Genomic DNA, 25,345 nt, shown 5'->3' on the forward strand with positions numbered 1-25,345 from the left:
CAACTCAGTTGCCAGGTATTGTGTGTCTCCAGGTATCATGTGCCACCCTCCACAATGCATGTCGCGGAGTGCATTGTGGGATAAGTGGTGGCCAGGACTACTTCTGTCCGGATATCCCTCCGTGCTCCTTCTGGAGTGCCAAACATGTGAGCATGTAGGGAGTGAGCCAAAGACAGACACTTTGGTCGTCTGGGGGAAAGGTGAGTCTTCAGCCTTCCCCCCACGCCCTCCCTGCCCACTCTTGGCGATTGTGAGAATCGCCCCAAGGTGTTTCTGAATTTCTTATTTATACTAACCCGCATATTATTTCATAAACAAGGGAGAACTGAACAGAACTTGGTGACATTTTTTGTATGCCATGCCTTTCAATTTCCAGCCAGTAGGGGCTGTTTTTAGAAACTGCTTTCTATTAACTAGTATAACAAGAAAAGACAATTTGCCCCCTGCTGATAACAGCATGTTTCAGACAGGCCGATACATTTGTGTTTAAAGTTTCTTCTGTTTATGGATTCATTAATTCCTATAATTACAAGGAAACGGCTATTGATGGATCTGAATGACATAGGTTTGTGTACTGTTCACAAGAGCACATACACATCACAGCATGAAAGGAATAAAGAGGAATTCATTATTGGTACTAATATTTGTTTCCACAAAAAATGCCATTGTCCTTCAAGCAAAATAATTCTACTTACAACTGGGCCAGGTGGACCTTGAGGACCCTCTCCTCCCTTCAGGCCACTTGGACCCTACCAAAGCAGAAAATGATGAGCATGATTATTATAACTATGATTATTAGCATTATTATTGTAACTGTGAATAAAGATGCTGACAGCATTTCAAATAATTTCAAATAAGATGCCAACAGCATTTCAAATATATTTGTGAGCAACTGATCGTTTCTTAATCAACTAAGAACACTTTAATCTACAGAATATTATTTATTTATTTATTTATTTATTAGAAACATTTGATATACCGCCCACTCCGAAGACTCTGGATGGTGTACAAAAACATGCAAAACAAGACAGCATTAAAATTACATTCTAAATAAAACGAAAGTAACTAATGGCGGTGGGGGGGGAGGTAAACTACAGGGTAAAAGCCTGTCGAAAAAGAAAAGTCTTCAATAAAGATTTAAAAATCAACAAGGAAGGAGCTAAACGAATCTGCAGGGGAAGAGAATTCCAGAGAAGTGGGGCAGCAACCGAGAAGGCCCTTTCACGGGTCCTAGCGCCCTGAACCTCTCAAAAATTGGGGACCGACAAAAGGGCCATCTGAGCAGATCTGACTAGACAGGATGTAACTGGATGGGAGAGGCGGGTCTGTAGGTAAACAGGTGCCAGACCCCGCAAGGCTCTGAAGGTCAAAACCAGGACCTTAAATTGAACTCGGTAGCGAATAGGCAACCAGTGCAATGACTGCAGGAGAGGTGTTACCCTGTCATATTTTCTGGCACCCATAACAACAACAACAAATATGTATATACCGCTTTTCAACAAAAGTTCCCAAAGCGGTTTACATCAAGAAATAACAAATAAACAAGTAAGATGGATCCCTGTCCCCAAAGGGCTCACAATCTAAAAAGAAACATAAGATAGACACCAGCAACAGTCACTGGAGGTACTGTAAACGAGCTGCTGCATTCTGGACTCATTGTAGCTTTCCGATCGTCCTCAAAGGTAACCCTAGATAGAAGGCGTTAAAATAATCTAGGCGGGAGATAACAAGGGCATGGGTCACTGTTATTAATGCTTGCCAGTGCAGGTAAGGGCATAATTGACGAATCAGATGGAGCTGGGCAAAGGCACTTCTGGCTGCAGCCTCCACCTGCTGTTCAAGCAGGAGGTGCGAGTCCAAAAGGACCCCCAAATCACGTACAAGCTCCTTCGGGGGCAGTGCCATCCCATCTAAAACAAGGTTCACATCCAACTGTTGGCCGGTACGAGGGCTGAGTAAGAGTAGCTCAGTCTTGGTGGGATTCAGTCTGAGCTTATTTTGATTCATCCAGACCTTAACAGCTTCCAGGCATCGAGTAAGCACAGAAACAGCATCTCCAGAATGGTCTGGGATGGCAATATACAGCTGAGTATCATCAGCGTATTGATGAAATCTCACCCCAAACTGGGAAATGACCCGACCCAGCAGCTCCATATAGATGTTAAAGAGGACAGGGGCAAGAACTGAACCCTGGGGAACTCCATAAAGGAGTGGCAATGGGTCAGAGCATCTGTCCTCAATGCATACCGACTGGACACGCCCGCTATGGTAAAAACGAAACCACTGTAAGACAGTGCCCCTGATACCCAACCCATGCAGACGGTCAAGGAGGACAACATGATCGATAGAATATTTATTTATAGCATGTGGGTTATAAAGTATTAATCACTGGGGCCAACTGAATCTTTTGACTCCAACTGAATCTTTTATAACAGTCTAGCTCAACGTTTCTCAATGTTTTTTTAGTCATGGACCAGTACATTCTTTGTGCACAGTTTCCCGGACAAGTGGTTAGTAAAGCGGTCGCCCCCTCACCCCTGCCCTCACCCCCAGGCACTCCCCCCAAAACAATTTCAAGCCGGCAGGAGCTCATTTCCAGGCAGCCCTCACTGCTGGAGAACATTCATTTTGAGGAAGCGAAACGAACATTATCCAGCAGGGAGGGCTGCCTGCCTAGAAATGAGCTCCGAAGAACTAGCCCAGGCTCAGGATCCCGGACCCTCGCCCTCTGCACGTGACATCACACGTAGAGGGGCGGGGCCCTGGCTCCATGCAGCTTGAGTGAGCTCTCCGGAGCTCAGTTTGAGGCAGGCAGCCCTTGCTTCTGGATAACGTTCATTTTGCTTCCTCGAAATGAACATTATTCAGCAGCGAGGGCTGCTTGGAAATGACCTCTGGAGAGCTCTCGGCGGCAGCAGCCCCTACCAGCCCCATTTATTTATTTTTTACATTTTTATTAGTGATGCCTCATGAACCAGTACCCAACACCTAGTGGACTGGCACCGGTCCACGTTTCGGCGGTTGAGAAACATGGGTCGAGCTTATTAACGGCTCATTGTGTCCTACCACCTGACCAGCACTTAGGCTCTAATTAAGACTGTTTATACAACTCTTGACCTGATAGTGTTTAGGGTTTACACAGACAGCTCTCCCTGGCCTAATCTAACTATCTAGGGGGCCCCACGGCTATGTCACTGCCATCTCCTTTCTTATGGCAACTTGGTCAGAAGTCAGCTTCTCCAGCTCGAGAGGGGCATCTGAAAACTGTGCCGTGTTTCACAGTTACAACCTGCCATGGGAAGGAGGCAGCTTCCAAGGGCCCGGCCAATCAAAGCACAGCTGAATGTGGTAACTGTCCCAATATTGTCTCTTCTGACTGGTAATGGATCTCTTTCAGGCTCAGGACTTTTCCAGCCCAAAGACCTGATATATCATGGGGTGAATCAGAGATGTCAGGAGATGAAACCCAGACTTTTCACATGCAATATATGAGCTCTGCTATTGAGCTATATGTCACCTTAAGTGGCGCAGTGGGGAAATGCTTGACTAACTAGCAGAAGGTGGCCAGCTCAAATCCCCGCTGGTACTATATCGGGCAGCAGTGATATAGGAAGATGCTGAAAGGCATCATTCTGCACAGGAGGCATCATTCTGCACAGGAGGTGGTAATGGTAAACTCCTCCTGTATTCTACCAAAGAAAACTACAGGGCTCTGTGGGAACCAGGAGTCGGAATCAACTTGACAACACACAAACAAATTGAACTACAGTATATGGTCCATTAACTGCTTGTTGGCCAGCTCTGGTTTAGGATAAAATGTATGATGTGCGTTTTTCAAGTAGTGAGATGGGACCAGCTGAATGCCCCATTGCACATGCCTAATCTATTGAACTGTTATTTGTGTATAGCTACTGGATTCAGGCTCAGTTTACCAACAGAAGATACCAGTTAATTTTTGTAGCAGGCAGCAGACATGCCTGATTTGATTTTGTTTTCTAATGATGGAAGAAGATCTACAGCAGGCCTGCTCAACTCTAGGCCCCTCAGCTGTTTTTGGACAACAACTCCCCTAATTCCTAGCCACAGTGGCCAATAGCCAGGGATTGTGGAAGTTGTAGGCCAACAACTGCAGCAGGGCTGAAGTTGACCAGGCCTGTCTTAGGAGAACATGTTATGTTCACTTTACATGTTATGGATTTAATATCATTATGGATTTAATACTGTACCTGAGCCCCTGGCAGACCTCTTTCTCCTGGGAAACCACGAAGTCCTGATGGTCCATCTTTTCCAGAAATGCCTTGAGGACCTGGGTCACCCTAGGAAAACAGATAAAGACCAGTTTCAAAAACAAACTACAGGGAGTTCAATTACAATCTGTGATATACACTGGATTCTAACTGCAATTTTAATTTTAAAAATATTCTGTATCCACTTATGTGAAAGACTCCAAAGATTATACAGGGAAACCACATTATCCACAGATTCATTATCTGCGGATCCGCAGTCGGGTAAAGACACCCAACCTCAGCATATGCATAAAAAGAAAAAAACATGTTGACCTTGCATATCGATAGGTTGGAGATGGCTGAAAATGACCGTGGTCATTTCCGGCCGCCATTTTGTTTCTCAGAGCCACAAAATTGCTCCTGTTTAAAACTCAAAATAAAAAAGGTCATTTTTGGCCAATTTTTGGGAATTCCGGGGGCATAAGGTGATGTAGGGGAGGCAGCAAAGCATAGTAAGGAGCTTTCCCGCCACCCCCTCTCAATTTGGCCAAAAATCAACATTTTGGGGCATTTCTCCAGTGACTGGGAACCAACCTCCAGTTCCCCATTGAAACAATGCCTTGATATTCACAGTTTCCATATCCGTGGTACAACCGTGGAATGGAACCCCCATGAATATTGAGGTCTTTCTGTACCAGCCTTTAAAAAGAAATAAGATACCAGTGATATGTTTTACTTTTCAAGAAAGAACTGAGACATTAACTAATGCTAATACCCCATCTTTTATGACCACATTTTTGACAGCCAACTACTCTTGCATAAAGAATTTCAAACTCCAATGCACAGTGCTTGGACCTGTCATCTTTATATTCTAGATTAAATTATAGTTTCATTGATAGCAATTCAGCCAAATTACCTGTTATCAGTGTAAACAGATTTTTATACTAAAAAAGAAATTAGACCCCTGCTAACTTGGCAAAGAGGCACCTTTTTAACATGGTGATTCTCTTTATCTAGCAGGGGGAGAGTAACTGGCCCTATCCACGCCCAGCACAGTACCTCCAGTGACTGTTGCTGGTGTATATCTTACGTTTCTTTTTAGATTGTGAGCCCTTTGGGGACAGGGAGCCATCTCATTTGTTATTTCTTTGTGTAAACCACCCTTAGCCATTTTTGGAAGGGTGGTATAGAAGTCGAATAAATCATAAATAATAATAAAGGTTGTTCACACATGACCGAAAACTATGGTGCGGGGGGAGGGCTGGCGGGAAAGCAAGCTCCTCCCTGCCTCCCTGCACACGATCAAATTAAGTTATAAGGCTCTGCCGCTCGTGTGGCACATGACCTGTGCTGCAGTGAGTGGCAGAGCAGGGAGCTGGAGGAGGAAGTCTTCTGGCTTCCCCCTCAGCTGGGCTCACTTGCCACCCGGCTCCATATGTGCTCAGGCTGCCTGTAGCCAACACACACATAAGACCAGGTACCTGGGTAGAAGGGTGCACTTCTAGAAAGCTCTTCATGTGAATAGCCTTATTTTCTGATCAATTTATTTTTCAATTTATGTTTGAAATCCTGCTGCTGTTGAGCTTCTGAGACCTTCACAATTTAACATCACAATATATTAGGGTGTCTTTCTGAAACATGAAATCATTGGGTGAAGCCTTGCCCTCACAGAGATCTACCAGAGTCATCCGTTGTATGCTTTTTGTAGGCATTTTTCTAAGGCTATCTATTTCATACCTATTTTAAATTTATGTTTTCATAGATTTAGTGTTTAATTGTCCCAGGATATAATTATCTTCCCTCTCTCCTCAAATTGATAGAAAGTGGTAGCTCCATATTTGCATCTCCTTAGATAGAAAAAGTAGAATTTAAATTCATTCATTCATTTGTTCGTTCATTAGATTTCTATACTGCCCTTCCAAAAATGGCTCAGGGAGGTTTACACACAGAAATAATAAATAAATAAGAAAGAAAGAAAGAAAGAAAGAAAGAAAGAAAGAAAGAAAGAAAGAAAGAAAGAAAGAAAGGTCTATATTGGTCTCTATAGCTGTGGCAAACTGCTCATTAAGATATCACACAGGAAAAAATACTAATGCAAGGACTATATTGACCTTAATGCATCCATCTCAAGCATACATCAGCACTTTTACCTTAGCACCTTCTTTCCCAGCAGCACCTGGAAGGCCTTGTTCACCTGGTGGGCCTGGAGGGCCAGGATGACCTCGTTCGCCAATTGGACCAGTCTCACCAGTAGGGCCCTAAACCCCAAAGCACAACTTTAATTATACAATGTCATCAACCCTACACATTCAAGTAAAATGTATATAAATGAAGTGCCTGACCAATAAGAAAGTCATCTAGGCCTTCAAGGACTTAAGGCTGCAAAACACAATTGTCTCAGGATGGAATCCTACACTCTTACCTCTCCCCTCAAATTGAAAGAACATGATAGCTCCATGTGTACACATTCATTAGACATGGGCAATAGCATGCTCCTGTTCTCCTAGCAAAGCCCTAGTGCAGCAATGATCTTCACTATTTTTCAAGCAGGGGCCATTTTAGCGCAAAAAAAAAAAAAAAATCTTCCAGTGTAAGAGCCATTTCCCACTGTACTGACCTGTCCAAGTGCTGTGCTTTTCCCAGTGCCGAGCAGGAGATGGGCTTTAAGCGAAACAAAGCCCTATCAAGCACCAGCACCATCTTAGAAGCTGCATGCAGACTGCTGGGAATTGTACTCCTTCCCAGCATTTTCCCCATAGAGCTTAGGCCTGCGTAGTAGCATATATCCAATAGGGATATCTGATGCAGCGGAAATAATTCCAATCCGATATTTAGAAACCGATATGAGATCAGCATTATTGGAATTGCTATCCTAATACTGAAAGCATTGGGGGAAGACAAAATGGTGTTAAAAATACAAAATGGCATTGGGCATCTTTGAGCAGTTAGATAAATTCTATTGGATGGCCATTTTAAACATGGCTGCAATCTTTTCCCATCTGCCTGCCTGAGCATTTACCTGTATTCCAGAGCACAGAATAGCCCTCTCCTCTCAAAAGCAGCAGGGATTATCATTCCCCAAAGATCTGTTTGTTTGATGAGGTGTTCTTGTGCAAGAACACCTTTTTGGTTTGACAAAATGGCCCTCTTGTGGGCCTCTGGTCAAACCATCATAATTAGCATTTGGTGATGGGGGTGGGGGGCGGATTCCCCATAAACATATAGATGTCTATGTGGGGAAAGAGGAAAAAAATCAGAAATTAGGAATGAGGAAGAGAGCTCTGAAATTTGGCACACATGTAGTTCAGAATGACAAGAACTTCTGCACTGAATTTTAAGTAAATCAGTCCGACTGATATAAAATGAATTTTTAAAGGTTTAATAAGGTGTTATTGCGCAACAAAAAATTAAGTAAAAATATCCAATATTTGCAAGGGTCCCAAAATCTGATCCCAGTACTTATCGTATTCCCGACACTTATTGGATTCAATATTTTCCATTATGCACAGGCCTAATAGAACTCTATGGGGAAAGTGCTGGCAAGCACCTTCCAAGATTGTGCTTAGAGGGTTCAGTTTCCCTTAAAGGATATCCAACAGCACTGGGGAAAGTTCTGTGCAGGGGAGATGTGTGGAGTATTTTGCTTAGTCAGAAGCTTTGCACTGGCCTAACAAACAATTAGTCAGCCACACTTAGGAGCCACACTGGCTTCCAGGCCTTGAAGTATAGAACACTGCATTAGACTGTAGTGTTAGGAAGTGTAGAGTAATATGCATGGATATATTGTTTTCAGTAGCCGCATTCAAACATGTTGTTGTATGTGCATACAGGTGACTGTACACACGTGCATATGTTTGTGTGTGAATAACTGCACATATATTCACTTTAAACATGGGTATAGGTTCTTCAAATGCATGGTACAGATACAACTACAATGTACTACAGGGATAGGGATGTGCAAACAGGTTTGATGTCAAACCGGTTCAGTTTGGGCAGTGGTGGTCCGTGGAGGTTCCCCCTCCCTCCACAGGCCTCCCTTATTCCAGGAATCGGTCATTCGGCAGGCCACACAAAGGCCTATTGCACACGCATGATGGCCTCCAGAATGGCCACTGAGCTTAGGGGGGGAAGGCCAAAAACTGGCTGATTCCTGAAACAAGGGAGGCCGGTGGCGGGGGGGGGAAGGGGGAACCTCTGCTGACACCCCACCCCCCGCTGCCTCAGGCAACTCCCCTGGAGGGGGTAAGTGTAAAAAAAAAGGTTGAAATTAAAATAATAATAATTTGCATGCACATACCCCCACCAGACCGGACCGAACCAGCCGGGGTTCGAGGGGGTGCTGGACTGAACCGAACTGGACCAGGTGGTTCCGTGCACACATTGAAATGTGCATACAGATCTGTATGTGCCTACACTGTGTCAGATGTGGAGTACTGAAGCAGGCACATGATGGGACCCAAACTAGCTGTGTGTTGCCCAGTACACAGCTAATTTTGGGGTCCTATCTTTCCTTCAGCCACCTAATGGCGCAACAGGAAATGACTTGCCTAGCAAGCATGAGGTTGCCGGTTCAAATTCCTGTTGGTAGCTATATTGGGCAACAGTGATATAGGAAGATGCTGAAAGGCATCATCTCATACTGTACGGGAGATGGCAATGGTAAACTCCTCCTGTATTCTACCAAAGATAACCACAGGGTTCTATGGTCGCCAGGAGTTGACATTGACTCGACGGCACACTTCCCCTTCCCCTTAGATCCTGTAACTGGTAGAAATATGTCACTGAGGATCACACAGCCCTTCTGTGTGTCACAGAATGCTTTTAGGGGAAGGAGCAATGAGAAGGTCAAATGTCACTCACTGCTCCTCCCCCCAGAGGCACTCTGTAGCACACAGAAGTATGTTCATGAAGGATGCATGACCCTCGATATACTTCTACCAGTTACAGAGGACAATCTGAGGAGAAAGCAGGAACCCCAAAATCTGCTCTCTCCACTGTGCACTGAGCACAGACTTAGTGGGGAATACTGCCAAAGTAGATGCACAGTCTTCTGTTCCACACCCACTTTGAGTACACAGGTCTGACCTAGTGGATTCAAGGTGTATAGGTGTTGAACATCACAAGTGAATATGATTATTGTCTTAGAATAACTATGCAGACTCTCTGATTAGACAAAGAAGGCTCTGTTAATAGTCACTCCAGAGCCTGGTTAACTGGCCTTGTTTAGTTGAAGTGATCCTGATGACTCAAGTCAAATTTGGCTCACTGCTCTCAGATACGCACTTGGAACTGAAGAAAAGTCAAACACCATTGGCTCCAATATATACTAAACAGACTTTTTATTTGTAGGTAAATATTATAAAGAAAATGCAATGAAAAACTAACATAGCATTTTGCCACTGATTTTAATTGATGCATTTTTCTCCCCCTCTCTTAAAAGACCAAATAGTGAACAACTATATGAGAAGTGTCAAAACAGAATTATAATAATGCTCATGGTACAACTGTATACCCAAGTTCTTTGTAAGCTTGGATGTGCGTAATGGAATTCATAGATTCCTCCCTGGTGACAGCAGACACCGTACTTAAAAAGCACAAACAGAAAAGAAAAAGAAAAATCTCACTTGGAAAACAAATGTAGGGAATATTTGTCCTGGGTATTTCAGGACTAAGGAGCTAGGATTCATTTATCTTTACCCACAGAAACACAGCATGGTCAGATATTGGAAATTAAACAAAGCTTAGTCAATAAAAGAAAAGAGGGTAATAAAATATAATTCAGACAAAAATTTACATGCAGTAAGATGCCTGCTGCTTTACTGCAGTGATGGAAGAAACAAAAACTGATTGGGATGCTTCCTGTGGTTAAATTTTAGCAGAAAGAACATTATAAAGGCCCAACATTCTAAAGGATTGTTAAAACACTCAATAAAGTAATATTTCTTGGTCTTGCCATCCTTTGTGAGTCTTCAAAAATACCCTCACCAACATTGTGACTAATGAGGCACAAGTGTTACATTAGAAGTGCCAGTGTTGCTGATGGGTTCAGCTAATGCAGAACCAGCATTAGGGGAACCCATTATTGTGTGGTGGTGGGGATTTCAACAACTCCCCTTTCCTCTAGAAACCCTGACACCCACAAATATGTCCCTGAGGGTTATATAGCCCTCAGGGACATATTTTCCGGTGGAACAGAGAACTTTCAGGCAGAAGAGGAGGTAATAGAAATTGCTTCTTCATGACTGCCCATGCTGCATTAGCCTGGAACTCAGCAGCAGCACCAGTGCTACTCAGGTATCACTCATGCTTCATTAGTCAGGATGCTGACCCTTATATTCAGTATGAAGAGATGGGGAATGTAGATTGGCTTCTTAGAGAAGCGCTACAAATATTCTCTTCCTACAGTAATTTATCATGTACACTGCTTGTGAAGGTTCTCCTAGGATACTTTGAACACACTTCCACTCACATTAGTGGGGCTTCCATTGATTGACTAATTTCACAGATTCCAAGAGTCAGTGGAATCAAGTAAATAAGCTTACATACAGCATACAAGCCTTGTCCATTTCAGGGGACCTGGCTTTCATTTCTTAACAGCTTTGTGTCCAAAGGAATACTGGCTAATGAAGTGTGTGCACAGTCTGTGGGGATGCAACGGCAGCCCTCACACAACAGCCCCAGTCCCCTTTGCTCTTTGTTTTTGCTCAAGAGCACCGATACGTCCTAGTGTTGCCTGTGCTCAAAAAGTGCTCTGTAAGAACTGAAAGAGGTTGCTGACTCTCAGTGCCATGTTTCTGCTCTTCCAGAGAACTTCTGGAACATGAGCAGCACACAGAAGTATTAGCGAGCGCAAGAAGACTGCGGAAGCTGCGTGTGGGTTGCTACTGTGTCCCCACAAGCCCTACTAACAAGTGTGCTTCATTAGTCAGGATGTCACCACTGTATGCTTTAGACACAAAGGAATACTGAAGAACAGATGCAAAATTTGTGCACATAGCAAGTCTGTTTGGTTTGCACACAAACAGATTTGAGTTGCAGGAATGTGCAGAAACTTCTGTCTTTCTGAAACTCTTTTGCTTCCCTCAGAATTTATGGGATATTTTAACCCAAGCTGGAACCCCTACAGTTGCCTCAAATTTTCATTTTAAGGGGAAATTGATAGCAACTTTGGCCCCAGGTCATCCACTGCATGGAAGGTTTCTTTCCTATGTGATAGACTGGATGGGGGCAAACAAACTGAAACTTAATCCAGATAAAACGGAAGTACTCTGGGTTGGTAGAACTGATCATCTGAATAATGAGGTCAATCTGGTCTTGGACAGGGTCACACTCCCTCTGAAAGACAAAGTCCACAGCTTGGGGGTGCTTCTAGACCCAATGGTGTCCCTTGGAGGCATAGGTGGCAGTGGTGTGCAGAAGCGCCTTTTACCAACTATGGCTGGTACACCAGCTGCGACCCTACCTGGAGAAACTGGACCTGACCTCAGTCACTCATGCATTGGTAACATCCAGATTAGACTACTGCAATGCACTCTATGTGGGGCTGCCCTTGAAGACTGTTTGGAAGCTTCAGCTGGTCCAGAATGCTGCTGCTAGGATGCTCGTGGGTGCAAGTCGCTTCATGAGTATCACACCCATCCTGCAGCAGCTTCATTGGTTACTGGTCCACTTCCAGGTTAGATTCAAGGTGCTGGTCTTGACCTTTAAAGCTCTACATGGCTTGGGGCTGGGGTACTGGTCAGACAGCATTCACCCATAGGTACCTTCCAGGGCCCTCTGCTCATCATCTTAGGCCCTGTTCATGGCCTTACCACTAACAGAGATCCGGTTGGCAGGGACTAGAGAAAAGGCCTTTTTGGTTGTGGCCCCTCAACTTTGGAACACCCTCGCTGAAGAGCTTCACCATGCTCCCTCCCTCAGTATTTTTTTAAAAACAACAACTAAAAACACATCTTGTTAAAGAGGCTTTTTAATGCTCCATCTTTGGTTATATCTGGTAGGTCCTTTGGTATGTAGTTTTTTAAAAATAATTCTCAATTTTTAGCTTTTAAAATAACTTTTAATTTGAAATTTAATACTGATTGTGATTTTTAACCTGACTTAACTTGTTTACTTAATTTAGTTAATTTGATTAATTTTATTGCATATTGTATCTATTTTATTGTTCCGAGCCGCCCTGAGCAGCAGTTTACTGGAGGGGCGGGGTATAAATATTTTAAATAAAATAATAAATAAATAATAGATACAGCCAGACTAAATGTTCAGTCCTTATTTTGTAAAAGCAGAATTGCACAGAAAGAATGTACCTGAGGTCCAACAACACCACCGGGTCCTGGTGGGCCAGTTTTGCCTTGGAAGCCCTAAGGAATGAAGTGTACAATGGTTATTGACACACAGTTTACATATTACAGTGACTTTCACATTAGTATTGAAGAGACGACAACCAGGAAGTGCAGTTTCAGGGGATTTGTCTTTTCCAAAAATGAGGCTGCCATTTTTATTATTACAATGCACACTTAAATGTAAAATATTGAAGACTCTTTCAAAGATCTATTATTTCCAATCATTCTGATCTCAGCTGCTCCAGTGGTAGGGGTTCACAGTGACAGTTCGTTTCATAGATCACACTTTGAGAAGCTGATATGATGGTTGTGATTGCATAAATGCTATTGCTCAGATTCAGCCCAAATAACACACGTTGCAGGCATACCAACTGATGTGTTAAAAGGAGAGAAGCAAGTAAAGCTATACAGAGATACACTTAAAATCAGCCCAGATAAAACAGACAAATGATTATCCAAAGGGGTGGAAAGAATACTGAGAATGTAACAAAAAGAGTAGAGTGAGTGCATGAAGGAATGAAGCATCAAAATTTACACACACACACACACACACACACACACACACACACACACACACACACAGCTTTAAAAAAGTGGACTAACAACTTTGAATAATGTTTTCATACTTCCTAGATTTATGAGAAATTTTCTCTGAGAAATTTCAGGATTCTCCTGGAATACAGAAAGGCATTTATTCTTCTTTAGAATACCTATCCCACCCAAGCAGAGGCAGGAACAATAAAGACTCCTCAAAAGGGGCCTTGCAAAGTGCAACCCAAAATTGTAGAAAGTAACACAACAAATCAGGAAAATGCCAGTGTGGTGACGTCTGAGGCATGACACAATATAAAATGAAGGTGGGGATACCTGCATCAGGAGCATCATCAAGGGGTCTCCCATAGGGCTCAGCCCCCTCTCCCCAATGAATGGTTTACGGCCCTGAATCTCATCAATCACCTCCTTCTTGATTGTCAGGTGGGCAGTCACCTCTGCTGCTCACTTGTCTCTAGCCTTATTCACATGTTATTGTGCACTGTCACTCACTCCCTCGAGCCATTATTGTTACTGCACTTCCATAAGTAGGGATGTGCAAACTGATTCAGGTACAAACTGATTTGTACCCAAATCTAGCTGATTCGGGTGATTTGGAGACAAAACAAATCACCCCTGTGGTCCATTGACTAGATTCGGGTACAAATTGAATTGCGCCTGATTCTATTAAAATCGATTCGAGATTCAGATTCATTTCTTGCCAGTTTGCCAGAATTCTTCTTGTGGTGTCCGGATTTATCAAGGGCTGAGGAAATAATTGAATTCCAGTCTCCCATCACAAATACCTCTCCTTCAGCTATAGCCAGTAATGACTGGAAAAACTGCTCATAGAATTGGGTCTTGTTATCACTTGGAGCATAGACTGAGGCAATTGTAATCTTTTGCAACTGTTGAGTTTGGAACCTCAGTATAAAGTATCTACGGGGCCTGGATCTTTTAAGTACCTAGCAGAAAACCTACCTTGTCTCTACCTTGCAGGAAACCTACTTACCTCATGTGGTGCCTATAATTTAGAAGGACAAACTGATTCCAGCACACCCAGCTGGGAGAATGCCCTCCTGGTTGCGTCCAGAATAGGAATTTATAGTAAATTAAAAATTCCATTTTCTCCCAGGAATACAGGAGGGCATCCCTTATTCTTCAGGATATAACACAACAGTACTCTGACTGGTAGGCTATTCAAGCTCTTACTGCAGAACCACCAAGAATCCAGACATCTGGGGTGTGATGCTCTTTTGCTTTTGGATGTGACAGATAGGGACAAAAGGAGGATAGGACAACCTCTTCTGAGTGGTGAGGATAACAGTTCTCTGTTCCAGGTCATCATTCTGCATGACTTCCAGAGGAGGGACCACAATCTTGTGTCCCTTTGCTGTTTATGTGTCCCTTGTGCAAAACTGTGTGCAGCATCTGGACTAGTAGTTGTATGAATGGAAGATGTTCTGCTTATGCAAGGGGAAAGGGTGATTTTTGTTGATCCCACTTGCCTCTGCAGTCCACTGTGCCCCCTCCAAATATGCCTTAAAGGGTATCCCAATCCTCGGGAACATATTTTGGAGAACACAGGAAGCTACAGAAGGAAAGAGAGATAACAAAAAAATCATCCTTCCCTCCTTGCATGAGCAGAACATCTTCAGTTTGCACAAATACTGTGATGCTGCCCAGTAGTTGTGTATATTAGGACACCTTTGCTCTGTATCTCTCCTTGGAAGACTCAAAGTGCCAGATAAATTGCCCAGAGTTCCTGTTAGTTTATGTTGCTCCTGAATTCCAGGGGGGACTAGATCCCTTGTGCCACCTAATTCTGGAGGTGAGCCTGAGAGGCTGGTATCTGCTATGTTCATATCAGGTGGCTCCTGGAATGCTGAGCCAATTGTCTGACATTTCTGATATGGCCACCACAAATTCTCCACTGGAAAATATGTCTGCCTGTGCTGTCTTTTCCTGGAACAGCAACGGCTTCTGGAAGGGCCTGGCATAGAAATCGTCCAATGGAATCATGACCTGACAGAAGACTAGCATGTCTAGTAGTTGGGTAAGAGTCATGAGATCAATATATCAGTTTCTCAGAGATAAAACACTATATCTTCTGAGAAGTATTGTATCTTGTTGGGATAGGTGTTTAGGTACATGCTGAAATAAGGCTCAGTTGATTGCAAAGACATGAGCCTGGAGACAGAAAAGATGTAGTCGATGGCCTGTGTCTCCTGCTGGGGGTTAGACAGCCATATCAGAATGTTATCGAAGTAGAGGAATACATATAGGATTTCTCCTGAAGGCAAAAAGTTGCTACCAGTGCCACCAACACCTTTCTGCAAACCCTCCAAATGATTAAAAGCCAAGTGGGAGTTCTCAGTATTAGAAATTGTTACCCTCATACACAAAAAACTCTGACCTGTGTGCTGAGCTTATGGGAAAATGTAGGGTGACCTGCAACAAGTCTATGAATGCTACAAAGTCCTTGCACCACAGTGCCATACAGGTGAAACTCGGAAAATTAGAATATCGTGCAAAAGTCCATTAATTTCAGTAATGCAAATTAAAAGGTGAAACTGATATATGAGACAGACGCATTACATGCAAAGCGAGATAAGTCAAGCCTTAATTTGTTATAATTGTGATGATCATGGCGTACAGCTCATGAAAACCCCAAATCCACAATCCCAGAAAATTAGAATATTACATGGAACCAAGAAGGCAGGGATTGAAGAATAGAACAATATCGGACCTCTGAAAAGTATAAGCATGCATATGTATTCAGTACTTGGTTTGGGCCCCTTTTGCAGCAATTACTGCCTCAATGCGGCGTGGCATGGATGCTATCAGCCTGTGGCACTGATGAGGTATTATGGAAGACCAGGATGCTTCATTAGCGGCCTTCAGCAATTCTGCATTGTTTGGTCTCATGTCTCTCATTCTTCTCTTGGCAATGCCCCATAGATTCTCTATGGGGTCAGGTCAGGCGAGTTTGCTGGCCAATCAAGCACAGTACACTGTATACTTTTCAGAGGTCCGATATTGTTTTATTCTTCAATCCTTGTCTTATTGGTTCCATGTAATATTCTAATTTTCTGAGATTGTGGATTTGGGGTTTTCATGAGCTGTACGCCATGATCATCACAATTATAACAAATTAAGGCTTGACTTATCTCGCTTTGCATGTAATGTGTCTGTCTCATATATCAGTTTCACCTTCTAATTTGCATTACTGAAATTAATGGACTTTTGCACGATATTCTAATTTTCCGAGTTTCACCTGTATGTATCGACTGTAGTGTCTTCATCCTGGAATGCTGCTTCTGCATCCTACAATTTCAAGCCTGAACATCTCCATTTTATTTTTTTTGCATTCTATAAAAAAATGAGTAGGTCCCCAAGCATGTTTGGGTCAGGTAAACGGGTTCTATGGCCTTGATATCCAGCAGATTGATAGCTGATAGGAGACGGCAGAGCTTGGGGATCATCAGGACAGACCTATTCCTGAGCACAGTCTCTGGTTCTATGGCACAGTCTTTTTGAAACTGTTTCCAGAATCCCATGCTGAGGTTAATCTCCTCTACAGTCAGGTAAAATGAAGACTCTTGATGGGGGTTATCATACTCGAAGCCGTGACCATTCACTCATCCTCAAAAGAGGAGGAAGACAGAGCACAGGAACCCAAAGACTCACAGCCGGGAACCTGCTACAGAGGACTCCTCAGAAGAGGAGGAAGTTGGAGCACAGGAATCTGAACCCCAGCCATCTGGGCCAAGGCCTGAGGACACTGCACTGCCCCCTGACTCATCAGCCAGTGAAACTGAAGACCTTTAGATCTTGGCATGATCAGAGACAACCAATTGAGATCCCTTTATTTATTTATTTATTTATTTATTCATTCATTCATTCATTCATTCATTCATCCATCCATCCATCCAGCAAACTTATATATCACCCAAACTTATATATCACCCAAACAATTAAAACACATATAAAAGTTAAAACAAATCAACAGTTTAAAATCAACCATAAAATTAAAACAAACAATTTTAAAAATTTGAGAAAGCTTGGGCAAAAAGATGGGTTTTCAGGTGTTTTTAAAAAATTGCCAGAGATGGGGAGAATTATATCCACAATCTCGCAATTAATCTTTCACAATCTCAAGGCAGCGACCAAACAAGTTGGCAGTAACTGGAGACGGACCTCCTCAGATGACCTCAATGGGTGGTGGGGCTCGTAGTGAAGAAGACGCTCTCTTAAATATCCAGGGCCTAAACCGTTTAGGGCTTTATAAGTTATAATTAGCACTTTGTATTTTGTCCGGAAGCCTATTGGCAGCCAGTGTAGCTCCATCAGTGAAGGAATAATGTGGTCTCTCTGAGATGACCCAGAGACCAACCTTGAAGCCCTACCAGACCTGTCCCTGGGGAAGGAGTTCCCTCCATCTAAACCAGGAGCTATTGTATAAAGCCTTCAGTCAGCCTCTGGCCTTTGTTGGAGCAACAGCTCATACAGAGCTTCTGTAGACTTGTGATTGTATTTCCAGCTTAAAATAGTTTTACCTCTGCTTGTTTGTCCATACTTCTGCCTAGCCCTCTGTATCTGTTGGTAACTAGTTTGACCTTGGCCTGCTTGACCTTGTTTCTGCCTTAACTGCTGTACTAGCTGACTACTGCCTGCTTGACCTTGTCTGCTTGACCTTGTCTTGGCCTTGCTCTCTGTACTTGTTGACTAATGGAGAGACTTTGGCCAGCTTGATGCTTCTCCTGCCCTGCCCTAGCTGAGCTACAGCCTTGGTGTGAATACTGTGATGGTTCAGAGCAGACCAGAGCAGGGTGGAAGGAACCTATGTTGTCAGAATCCAGCTGAGGAGCTGGATTTGCTGGCAGGTTTTGGAGCTTGCTATTTGGTTTATAGCTTCTGAATGTTTGGAAATTAAATACTTTTCCCCACAATGGGTAATACTTTCTTTTTATCCTTGGTTTTGATCAGAATGGCATCAAAGGACTCACAAAACTGAGAAGACCAGAGGGGGTGAGGTAAAAGGCCATGACTTTGCCAGCTCACCTTCCTTGTCTGGACAGCTGGGAGATTTATGACAGCATCCCTAAACACCTTGCTCAGCCAGGACAGCCATGAAGATTGGTTCAACTCTGCTGCCTTGACGTGTGGCCTTCCCTTCCTGAGTGCCTGATCACCAACACCTGTGGGCACTAATCACACCAGCCCTGCCTCAGAGTCTCTTGTGAGAGGAGAGATTCTGGGGTTTGGGGGACTTATAAGGAAGGTGGCTGTGCTGGAGGCATGGCTGGTGGTAGGCAGCCGGCCCGCAGGTAGCCACCAAAACCAGCCTCCAAAGGGAGCTGGCCTTTGGTGATGGGCCTTCAGTGTGGGGCTGAGGGCTGGGGCAGGGTATATTTCCTTATGGTTATTGTAGGAGTTCATATTTCTGTCTAGCTAGCTTTTGTCATTGAGTCTTGGTACACATTAGTCTATAACGTGCCTGGGTTTGTCTGGGGATGGGGAGACAGGGGTGTGTCCACTGACTGTGGGGCAGCTATTCCGGTGGTGGTGGGGTATAGAAGAAGTAATTTTGGCAGGTCAGCAGGCTATTACAGGGAAAGGGAAATTAGAAATTTAATAGCTGTTTCCCCTTCAGGCATTCCTGCAAGCTCTTTGACCTCAGGGAGCACTGCCCAATGGGAGCACTGCCCATCGAGCCCAACCTTGCTCCTCTGTAACAACAGGTCAGTCCAAAATAAACCAGAAATCATCCATGATTTGATTATAGATTAAGGGGCTGACCTGGTGTGTATTAGGGATGTGCCCGAAGACTCTTCGGCACCGGCGGGGGTAGCACTTTAAGGGCAGGGGAGAGTGTACTCACCCCCCCGCCGCGTTTCCCCTGCCGACGCTCTGCGGGCGCATGCATGCACGATGGCCGCACGCGCGCTCGCAACTTTCGGCCACTTTCAGCCGACGGGGGGAACGGGGCAGCAGGGAGGAATGCTGCCGCCCCGAGGGGCTTGTACTTTGAAGAGCGTCAGTGGGGGAAACACGGCGGGGGGGAGTGAGTACACTCTCCCCCACCCTTAAAGTGCTACCCCCGCCGGTGCCGAAGCACCAAATCCCGCCCCAGCACCAAAACGTTTCGGAGGCCTTTACAATGGCCTCCGAAATGTTTTGGGCACATCCCTAGTGTGTATAACAGAGACTTGGCTGGGGGAGGCTGGTGGCCCAGTCTGGTCCCAGTTTCTCTGTTCAGGGTACTCTGTAGAGAAGCAGGTGAGGGGAAATGATCAGGGACGTGGAGTAGCTGTGGTCTATAAGAATAACATCCCCATTACCAGGGTCCCTGTCCAAATATCTGACCATATTGAATGTGTATACTTAGGTTTGGGGCCCAGGGATAGGCTGGGTCTTCTGTTGGAGTACCAAATACCCCACTGCCCAAAAGAGTCCCTAACTGAGCTCACAGACTAGGTTGTGAGGCTGGTGTTGGAGTCCCCCAGACTTGTGGTGCTGGGGGACTTAGAATTAAGTGTTGGCTCTGCCAGTGATCCTCTTGATGCCCTCGTGGAGAGTTGGAATAGCCAACTCACCAGGGCAGTAGACATGATCATGTTCCTAAGCATCCTCTCCAACCTGCTTCAAATCTGGCCCCTTGGTATACGGAAGATCTTTGGGAGTTTAAGCTGCAAGGTAGATGACTGGAATGCAAGTGGAGAATGACTCAACTCGAAACCGACAGATTACAACATAGAGCATATTTAAAGACCTATGCTCTGACAATATGTGCAGCAAGAAGCGATTCTTTTCTGACTGCATTGTGTCTGCAAGCTCACATGCAGTGGAGTTGTTCAGGGATGTGAGGATTGTAGTACATGGCCATCCTCCCTTAAATCAGAATTTGGAACCATCAATTAATTATCCACTGTGATATTTTAAATGAGTTCTTTGTGAACAAAATCTCTCATGTTTGAGCTGACTTAGATTCAGATCCCACAATTATTGTAGTATCTGAATCAGAAGTGTCCAGCAACTTCTCTTATGTGCTTAGGCTGAATAGGTTCCACATCCCTGAGGATGTGGACAAGTTGCTAGGAGCAGTGCGGCTTACCACCTGTTCTCCTGACCCTTGTCCAACATGGGTTATACTAACTGGCAGGGGGGTTGTTGTAAAAGGCTTGGTAGATATAATAAATGCTTCTCTAAGGGAGGGCAGGATGCCTCTCTGTCTTAAGGAGACAATTACTAGACCTCTTCTGAAGAAACCTAGCTTGTATCCCTTAGAGTTGAGCAACTACAGGCCTGTCTCCAACCTTCCATGGCTGGGCAAGATAACTGAGAGGGTGGTAGCCTACCAGCTCCAAACTTGGAAGAAAACAGACTCCTCCAGTTTTGGAGGAAACTGATTATATAGACCCATTTCAAACTGGCTTTTGGGTGGGCTATGGGTGGAGACTGCCTTGGTCAGCCTGATGGATGATCTCCAATGAGGAATTGACAGAGGGAGTGTGAATGTCTGAGAGTGTTGGGGGTGATACACACTGCTTTGCAATTGTTCCGCTCCTACCTCTTGGGAAGATTCCAGATGGTGTCACTTGGAAAGTATTGCTCTACAAAATGTGAGCTTTTGTATGGAGTCCCCCAGGGCTCCATACTTTCTCCAATACATTTTAACATCCACATTAAACTGCTGGGAAAGATCATCTGGAAATTTGGTGCAGGGTGTTATCAGTATGTTGATGACACCCAAATCTATTTCTCCGTGTCAACATAATCAGGAGAAGGCATAACTTCCCTAAATGCCTGCCTGGAGGCAGTAAGAGATAATAAACAGACCCAATCCAAATAAGATGGAAGTACTTATTGTGTGGGGTCAGAACTCCAGAGATGATTTTGATCTGTCAGTTCCGGATGGGGATACACTTCCCCAGAAGGAACAGGTACACAATCTGGGAGTGCTTCTGGATACACAACTCTCCATGGTATAGGAATGTGCACAGACCGGTTTGGAGGCCATTCTAAAGGCCTCCAGACCGGTCCGGTCACGGGGTGGTTTTGGTTCGGAAGGGTAGTTTGAGGGGTTCCATTAAGGGTGGGGGGGGCCTTTACTTACCCCTCCCACGCTTTCCACACTCTGCCGCTGTATTTACTGTAAAAATTGCTCCTCCGATGGCTCCTCCTCCGATGGCTGCTCCGTTTAAAAAAAATGTCTGCCCCCTTGAAGCCCCGGCCCCTGCTGCTGCTGCCCTCTTGAAGCCCCCTCCCGCCTCCTTAAATCTCGCCCGGGCCCCGAGATGACTCTTCAGAAGCGGGTGGCGGAGAGATGTCCTCCCGCCCCCCTCCCTGCCGGGCTCAGGCTGCAAAAGACTTTAGGAAGGCTTCTGCGCGCGCACGCGCAGAAGCCTTCCTAAAGACTTTTGCAGCCTGAGCCCGGCAGGGAAGGGAGCGGGAGGACATCTCCCCGCCGCCCGTTTCCCTGCCGGTCTGCCAAAGTACTTTTACTTTTGCAGACCGGCAGGGAAACGGGTGGCGGGGAGATGTCCTCCCGCTCCCTTCCCTGCCGGGCTCAGGCTGCAAAAGTCTTTAGGAAGGCTTCTGCACGTGCGCAGTCTTTTGCAGCCTGAGCCCGGCAGGGAAGGGGGCGGGAGGACATCTCCCCGCCGCCCGCTTCTGAAGAGTCATCTCGGGGCCCGGGCGAGATTTAAGGAGGCGGGAGGGGGCTTCAAGAGGGCAGCAGCAGCAGGGGCCGGGGCTTCAAGGGGGCAGCCATTTTTTAAAAACGGAGCAGCCATTGGAGGAGGAGCCATCGGAGGAGCAATTTTTACAGTAAATACAGCGGCAGAGTGTGGAAAGCGCGGGAGGGGTAAGTAAAGCCCCCCTGCCCTTAATGGAACCCCCCACCCCAGTGCCGGACCGCAGCTCCGCGGTTCCGTGCACACCCCTACCATGGTATCTCAGGTTGGCACAGTGGCCAGAGGTGCTTTCTATTAGCTTCAGCTGATATGCCAACTGCATCCGTTTCTTGAGATAAATAGTGGTACATATGCTGGTAACCTCCAAACCTGACTACTGCAATGCGCCCTATGTGGGGCTGCCATTGTACATAATCTGGAAACTGCAATTGGTACAGAATGAAGCAGCAAGGTTGGTCTCTGGGTCATCTCAAAGAGACCACATTACTCCTATACGAAAAGAGTTACACTGGCTGATAGGTTTTCGGGCAATATACAAAGTGCTGGTTATAACCTATAAAGCACTGAACAGCTTAGGTCAAGGGTATTTAAGAGGATGTCGTCTTCACCATGAGCCCCACCGCCTGTTGAAATAATACTTAGAGGCTCATCTGTAGTCACCTCCAGCTCGTCTGGTGGCCACAGGGACAGGCCTTCTTTGTTGCTGCCCTGAGACACTGGAATGCACTCCCTGGTGAAATAAGAGCCTCCCCATCTCTGGCAATGTTTTAGAAGTACCTAAAGACTTCTCTCTTCACTCCAGCTTTTTAATTTGGCTGTGGTTTTTCAGTTATTTTAAGGTTTGTATTTCTTGTGTTTTAACTTGTTTTATGTTGTCATAAACTGCTCAGAGATCAAAGCTTGGGGTGGTATACAAATTTGATATGAGCCACCTAATGGCACAGTGGGGAAGTACTTTGCCTAGGGAACAAAATGTTGCTGGTTTGAATCCCCGCTGGTACATATATCAGGCAGCAGCAATATAGGAAGATGCTGAAAGGCATCATCTCACACTGCGCGGGAGAAGGCAATGGTAAACCCCTCCTATATTCTACCAAAGAAAACCACATGGCTCTGTGGTCACCAGGAGTTGACACTGACTCGACGGCACAACTTAAACTTTACAAATTTGATAGATAGGTAGAAAAATAAATAGATAAAGTGTTTGGATACTCCAGAGAAGACATTCTCCAGGCAGGAATGTGAGCATGGGTCCACCACCCAATTTCTTAGCCAGAAGTTCCTGTGAGCTACCATGCTGTAGCCATGATTCCAGCCAAGAACTTTACTGTGTCCATGGATGAGTTGGCTGGAAAATATGCTTAAAATGTGATTTTCCACACCCTTCATTTCTGCTGCTGCCAGATTACTGATCCAGATAGCAGCCTCCAGAGAAGGAATTGGTGATCAAAGCATGAAGAGCCACTGAAGAAGCCTAGAACCCTTTCCTATGAATTGCTTTGATATGTCATAAGGATCCATAGGAGTTCATTGCTGTCATCTGAAATGGCTCTGGAGGAGTTCAGGTCAACTACTGGCATGTCTATCAGGTTTTTCCCTCCTAAAACCTTTTCATGATGTTGGCTGCTGAAGTACAGAACTTAGATGCAGGATTGTGCAATTTCTGAATCCTATTGCCTTAGATGCAGGCAATTTCTGAATCCTATAAGATTCTAGTGGGGTATGTGAATTGTTTAGGGGCCCTCTGGCCTAGTTCCTGTCACAACAGTACCAGGATGTGGCCACCAGATCTTCCACTTTCCCAGGCTTCAAAGGACTGGGTCTCCCAGCTTGCTGGCCCCTAGTCTCAGTTATAGGCAGGGAGGGGGTTTACAGTACTGGAGGAAGAGCTATCCCAACTTCCAATACCACCCCATCCTGGAACTACTAGAGAATTGGTAGTTTCTGCATTTTATAAAAGACACTTCAGACAATTAAGCTGGATTTAGAAAACAACAAATTTTGTGAGAAAAATATTTCTATAAGAAAAATATAAATGTATGCAATTAATTCCTTTGATTGGAAATGTACTTGGCGTCTAAATGTAATCCTAATATTTTATAAACTTGTTGTTTCTTGTTCTAGACAATTACACCCTTATTGCTATATATTTCATTCTGCTCCAGGAGTATTTTTCATTCTCAGTAATTAGATCTTTTAATAATGATTACAATCACCATAATAATAATGTGTATTACAAAGAATCAAGCAAAGTGCTTTCCAATAGCAAGATTTTAAAGTGTAAAATGTAAAGCAAGTGTAAAAGTGTAACAAGTATGCATTTTCAAAATTTGTGTCATACAGGGAGCTGTGATTGCCTCCAGCTTCCTGTTAAGGGTACACATGGTGACAAATGCTAGTTTGTCTTTGCACAATGTGTAAAGTAGCCCCTAAATGTAGAGGATGATAAAGAATAGAAATTTCAACAAGAAGTTGGAGCTTCAACAAGAAGTGAGTTGGAGTTTGTTTTTTTAAAATGTATTTTATACATAATTGAAAAGGGAGAATAGGTTTCTAGGTGTGGCAGGAAGTGTCTTGCATAGGTGACTAGGATCTGAAGACAGGTGTGATCAGTAGTATCATTTTTAAAGCTTTCGTCTTTTAAAACCAAGATTGCTTCCTATTTGTGTACAGTGTAAGCACTGGTCTCAGCAAAAAAACGCAACAGGCACATTCAAAGGCACTGTCTTAAGAATTTCAAGTACAGTCTGCACTTCAGCAGCATAGGCTGAGCAAGGCAGCATGGTCCTGAAAGGACTCGCTTACCTTGCTTACCATGGTCCTGAAAGAACTCGCTTACCTACTCTAATGGCAGGAAAAGCAGAGCATGCCCGTCTCTGGAAGTAGGAAGATGAGCTATCTGAATTCCAAACTTTCATGTTCCTCTTCGTAGCGTCAGAGTGGGCTTTTCCCCAAGTAACTGATCAAGTGATCTTGGAATTTCCTTCATGCACTGCAATTCAAATTGTGTGCAATACCTTTGAACTCCCTTCTTCAGTGTTGCTAACACATTTGTATTCTCATTGTATAAAGTCAGTAAGTCAGTCCTCAACAGAAATGTATGAATGGTAATTGTATAATGCATGACTTCATTGCGTACCATACGCTTATGTTCAATTTGATGGTAAAGGCAATTATAACCATGGCTAGCTAGGCCACTGAATTTTACACAAATGCATTTAGCAGTGAATCCATGGTTCCACCCTTGGCAAACAAGAATTTTCCAAGGACTGCCATCCATTTAGGAGGCTGCATAGGCCAGTGTTTTCCCAACTGGTGTGCCAAGGCACACTAGTGTGCTGCAGGACATTGGTTGGTGTGCTGCACTGACTTGCTCAGAGTCAGCTTCAAAAGAGGGAAGTCCCTGATTTTGGAGATGACTTGCTCCTCTATGCACCCAAAGGGACACATTCTTCCTGGTGTATTACGGGGTGGGTGAGCTCCAGGAGGGACACAAGGAATGGCAATGAAGATTACATAATAACAAAGAGGAGGAAAGAGAAAATAA

At 44.5% G+C, this 25,345-nt stretch overlaps 1 protein-coding gene across 5 annotated transcripts in view; it reads right to left on the minus strand.

Annotated features, from left to right (window-relative positions):
• The window catches only part of COL11A1 (collagen type XI alpha 1 chain), a 382,842-nt gene that overhangs the window by 100,260 nt on the left and 257,237 nt on the right, over positions 1–25,345 (minus strand). For all 5 annotated transcript variants that reach the window (XR_008306906.1, XM_053249173.1, XM_053249172.1 and 2 more), the window contains 4 exons: positions 12,533–12,586; positions 6,377–6,484; positions 4,227–4,316; positions 696–749 (listed from right to left, as the gene is read on the minus strand). Coding sequence is in view for 4 of the 5 variants with exons in the window: in XM_053249173.1 (XP_053105148.1) it covers positions 696–749; positions 4,227–4,316; positions 6,377–6,484; positions 12,533–12,586 (306 nt within the window). In the remaining variant the exon portion in view is untranslated. The remainder of the gene's footprint in view (positions 1–695; positions 750–4,226; positions 4,317–6,376; positions 6,485–12,532; positions 12,587–25,345) is intronic.

This window comes from Hemicordylus capensis, chromosome 4 (genome assembly GCF_027244095.1).
Source record: "Hemicordylus capensis ecotype Gifberg chromosome 4, rHemCap1.1.pri, whole genome shotgun sequence".
NCBI lineage: Eukaryota > Metazoa > Chordata > Lepidosauria > Squamata > Cordylidae > Hemicordylus > Hemicordylus capensis.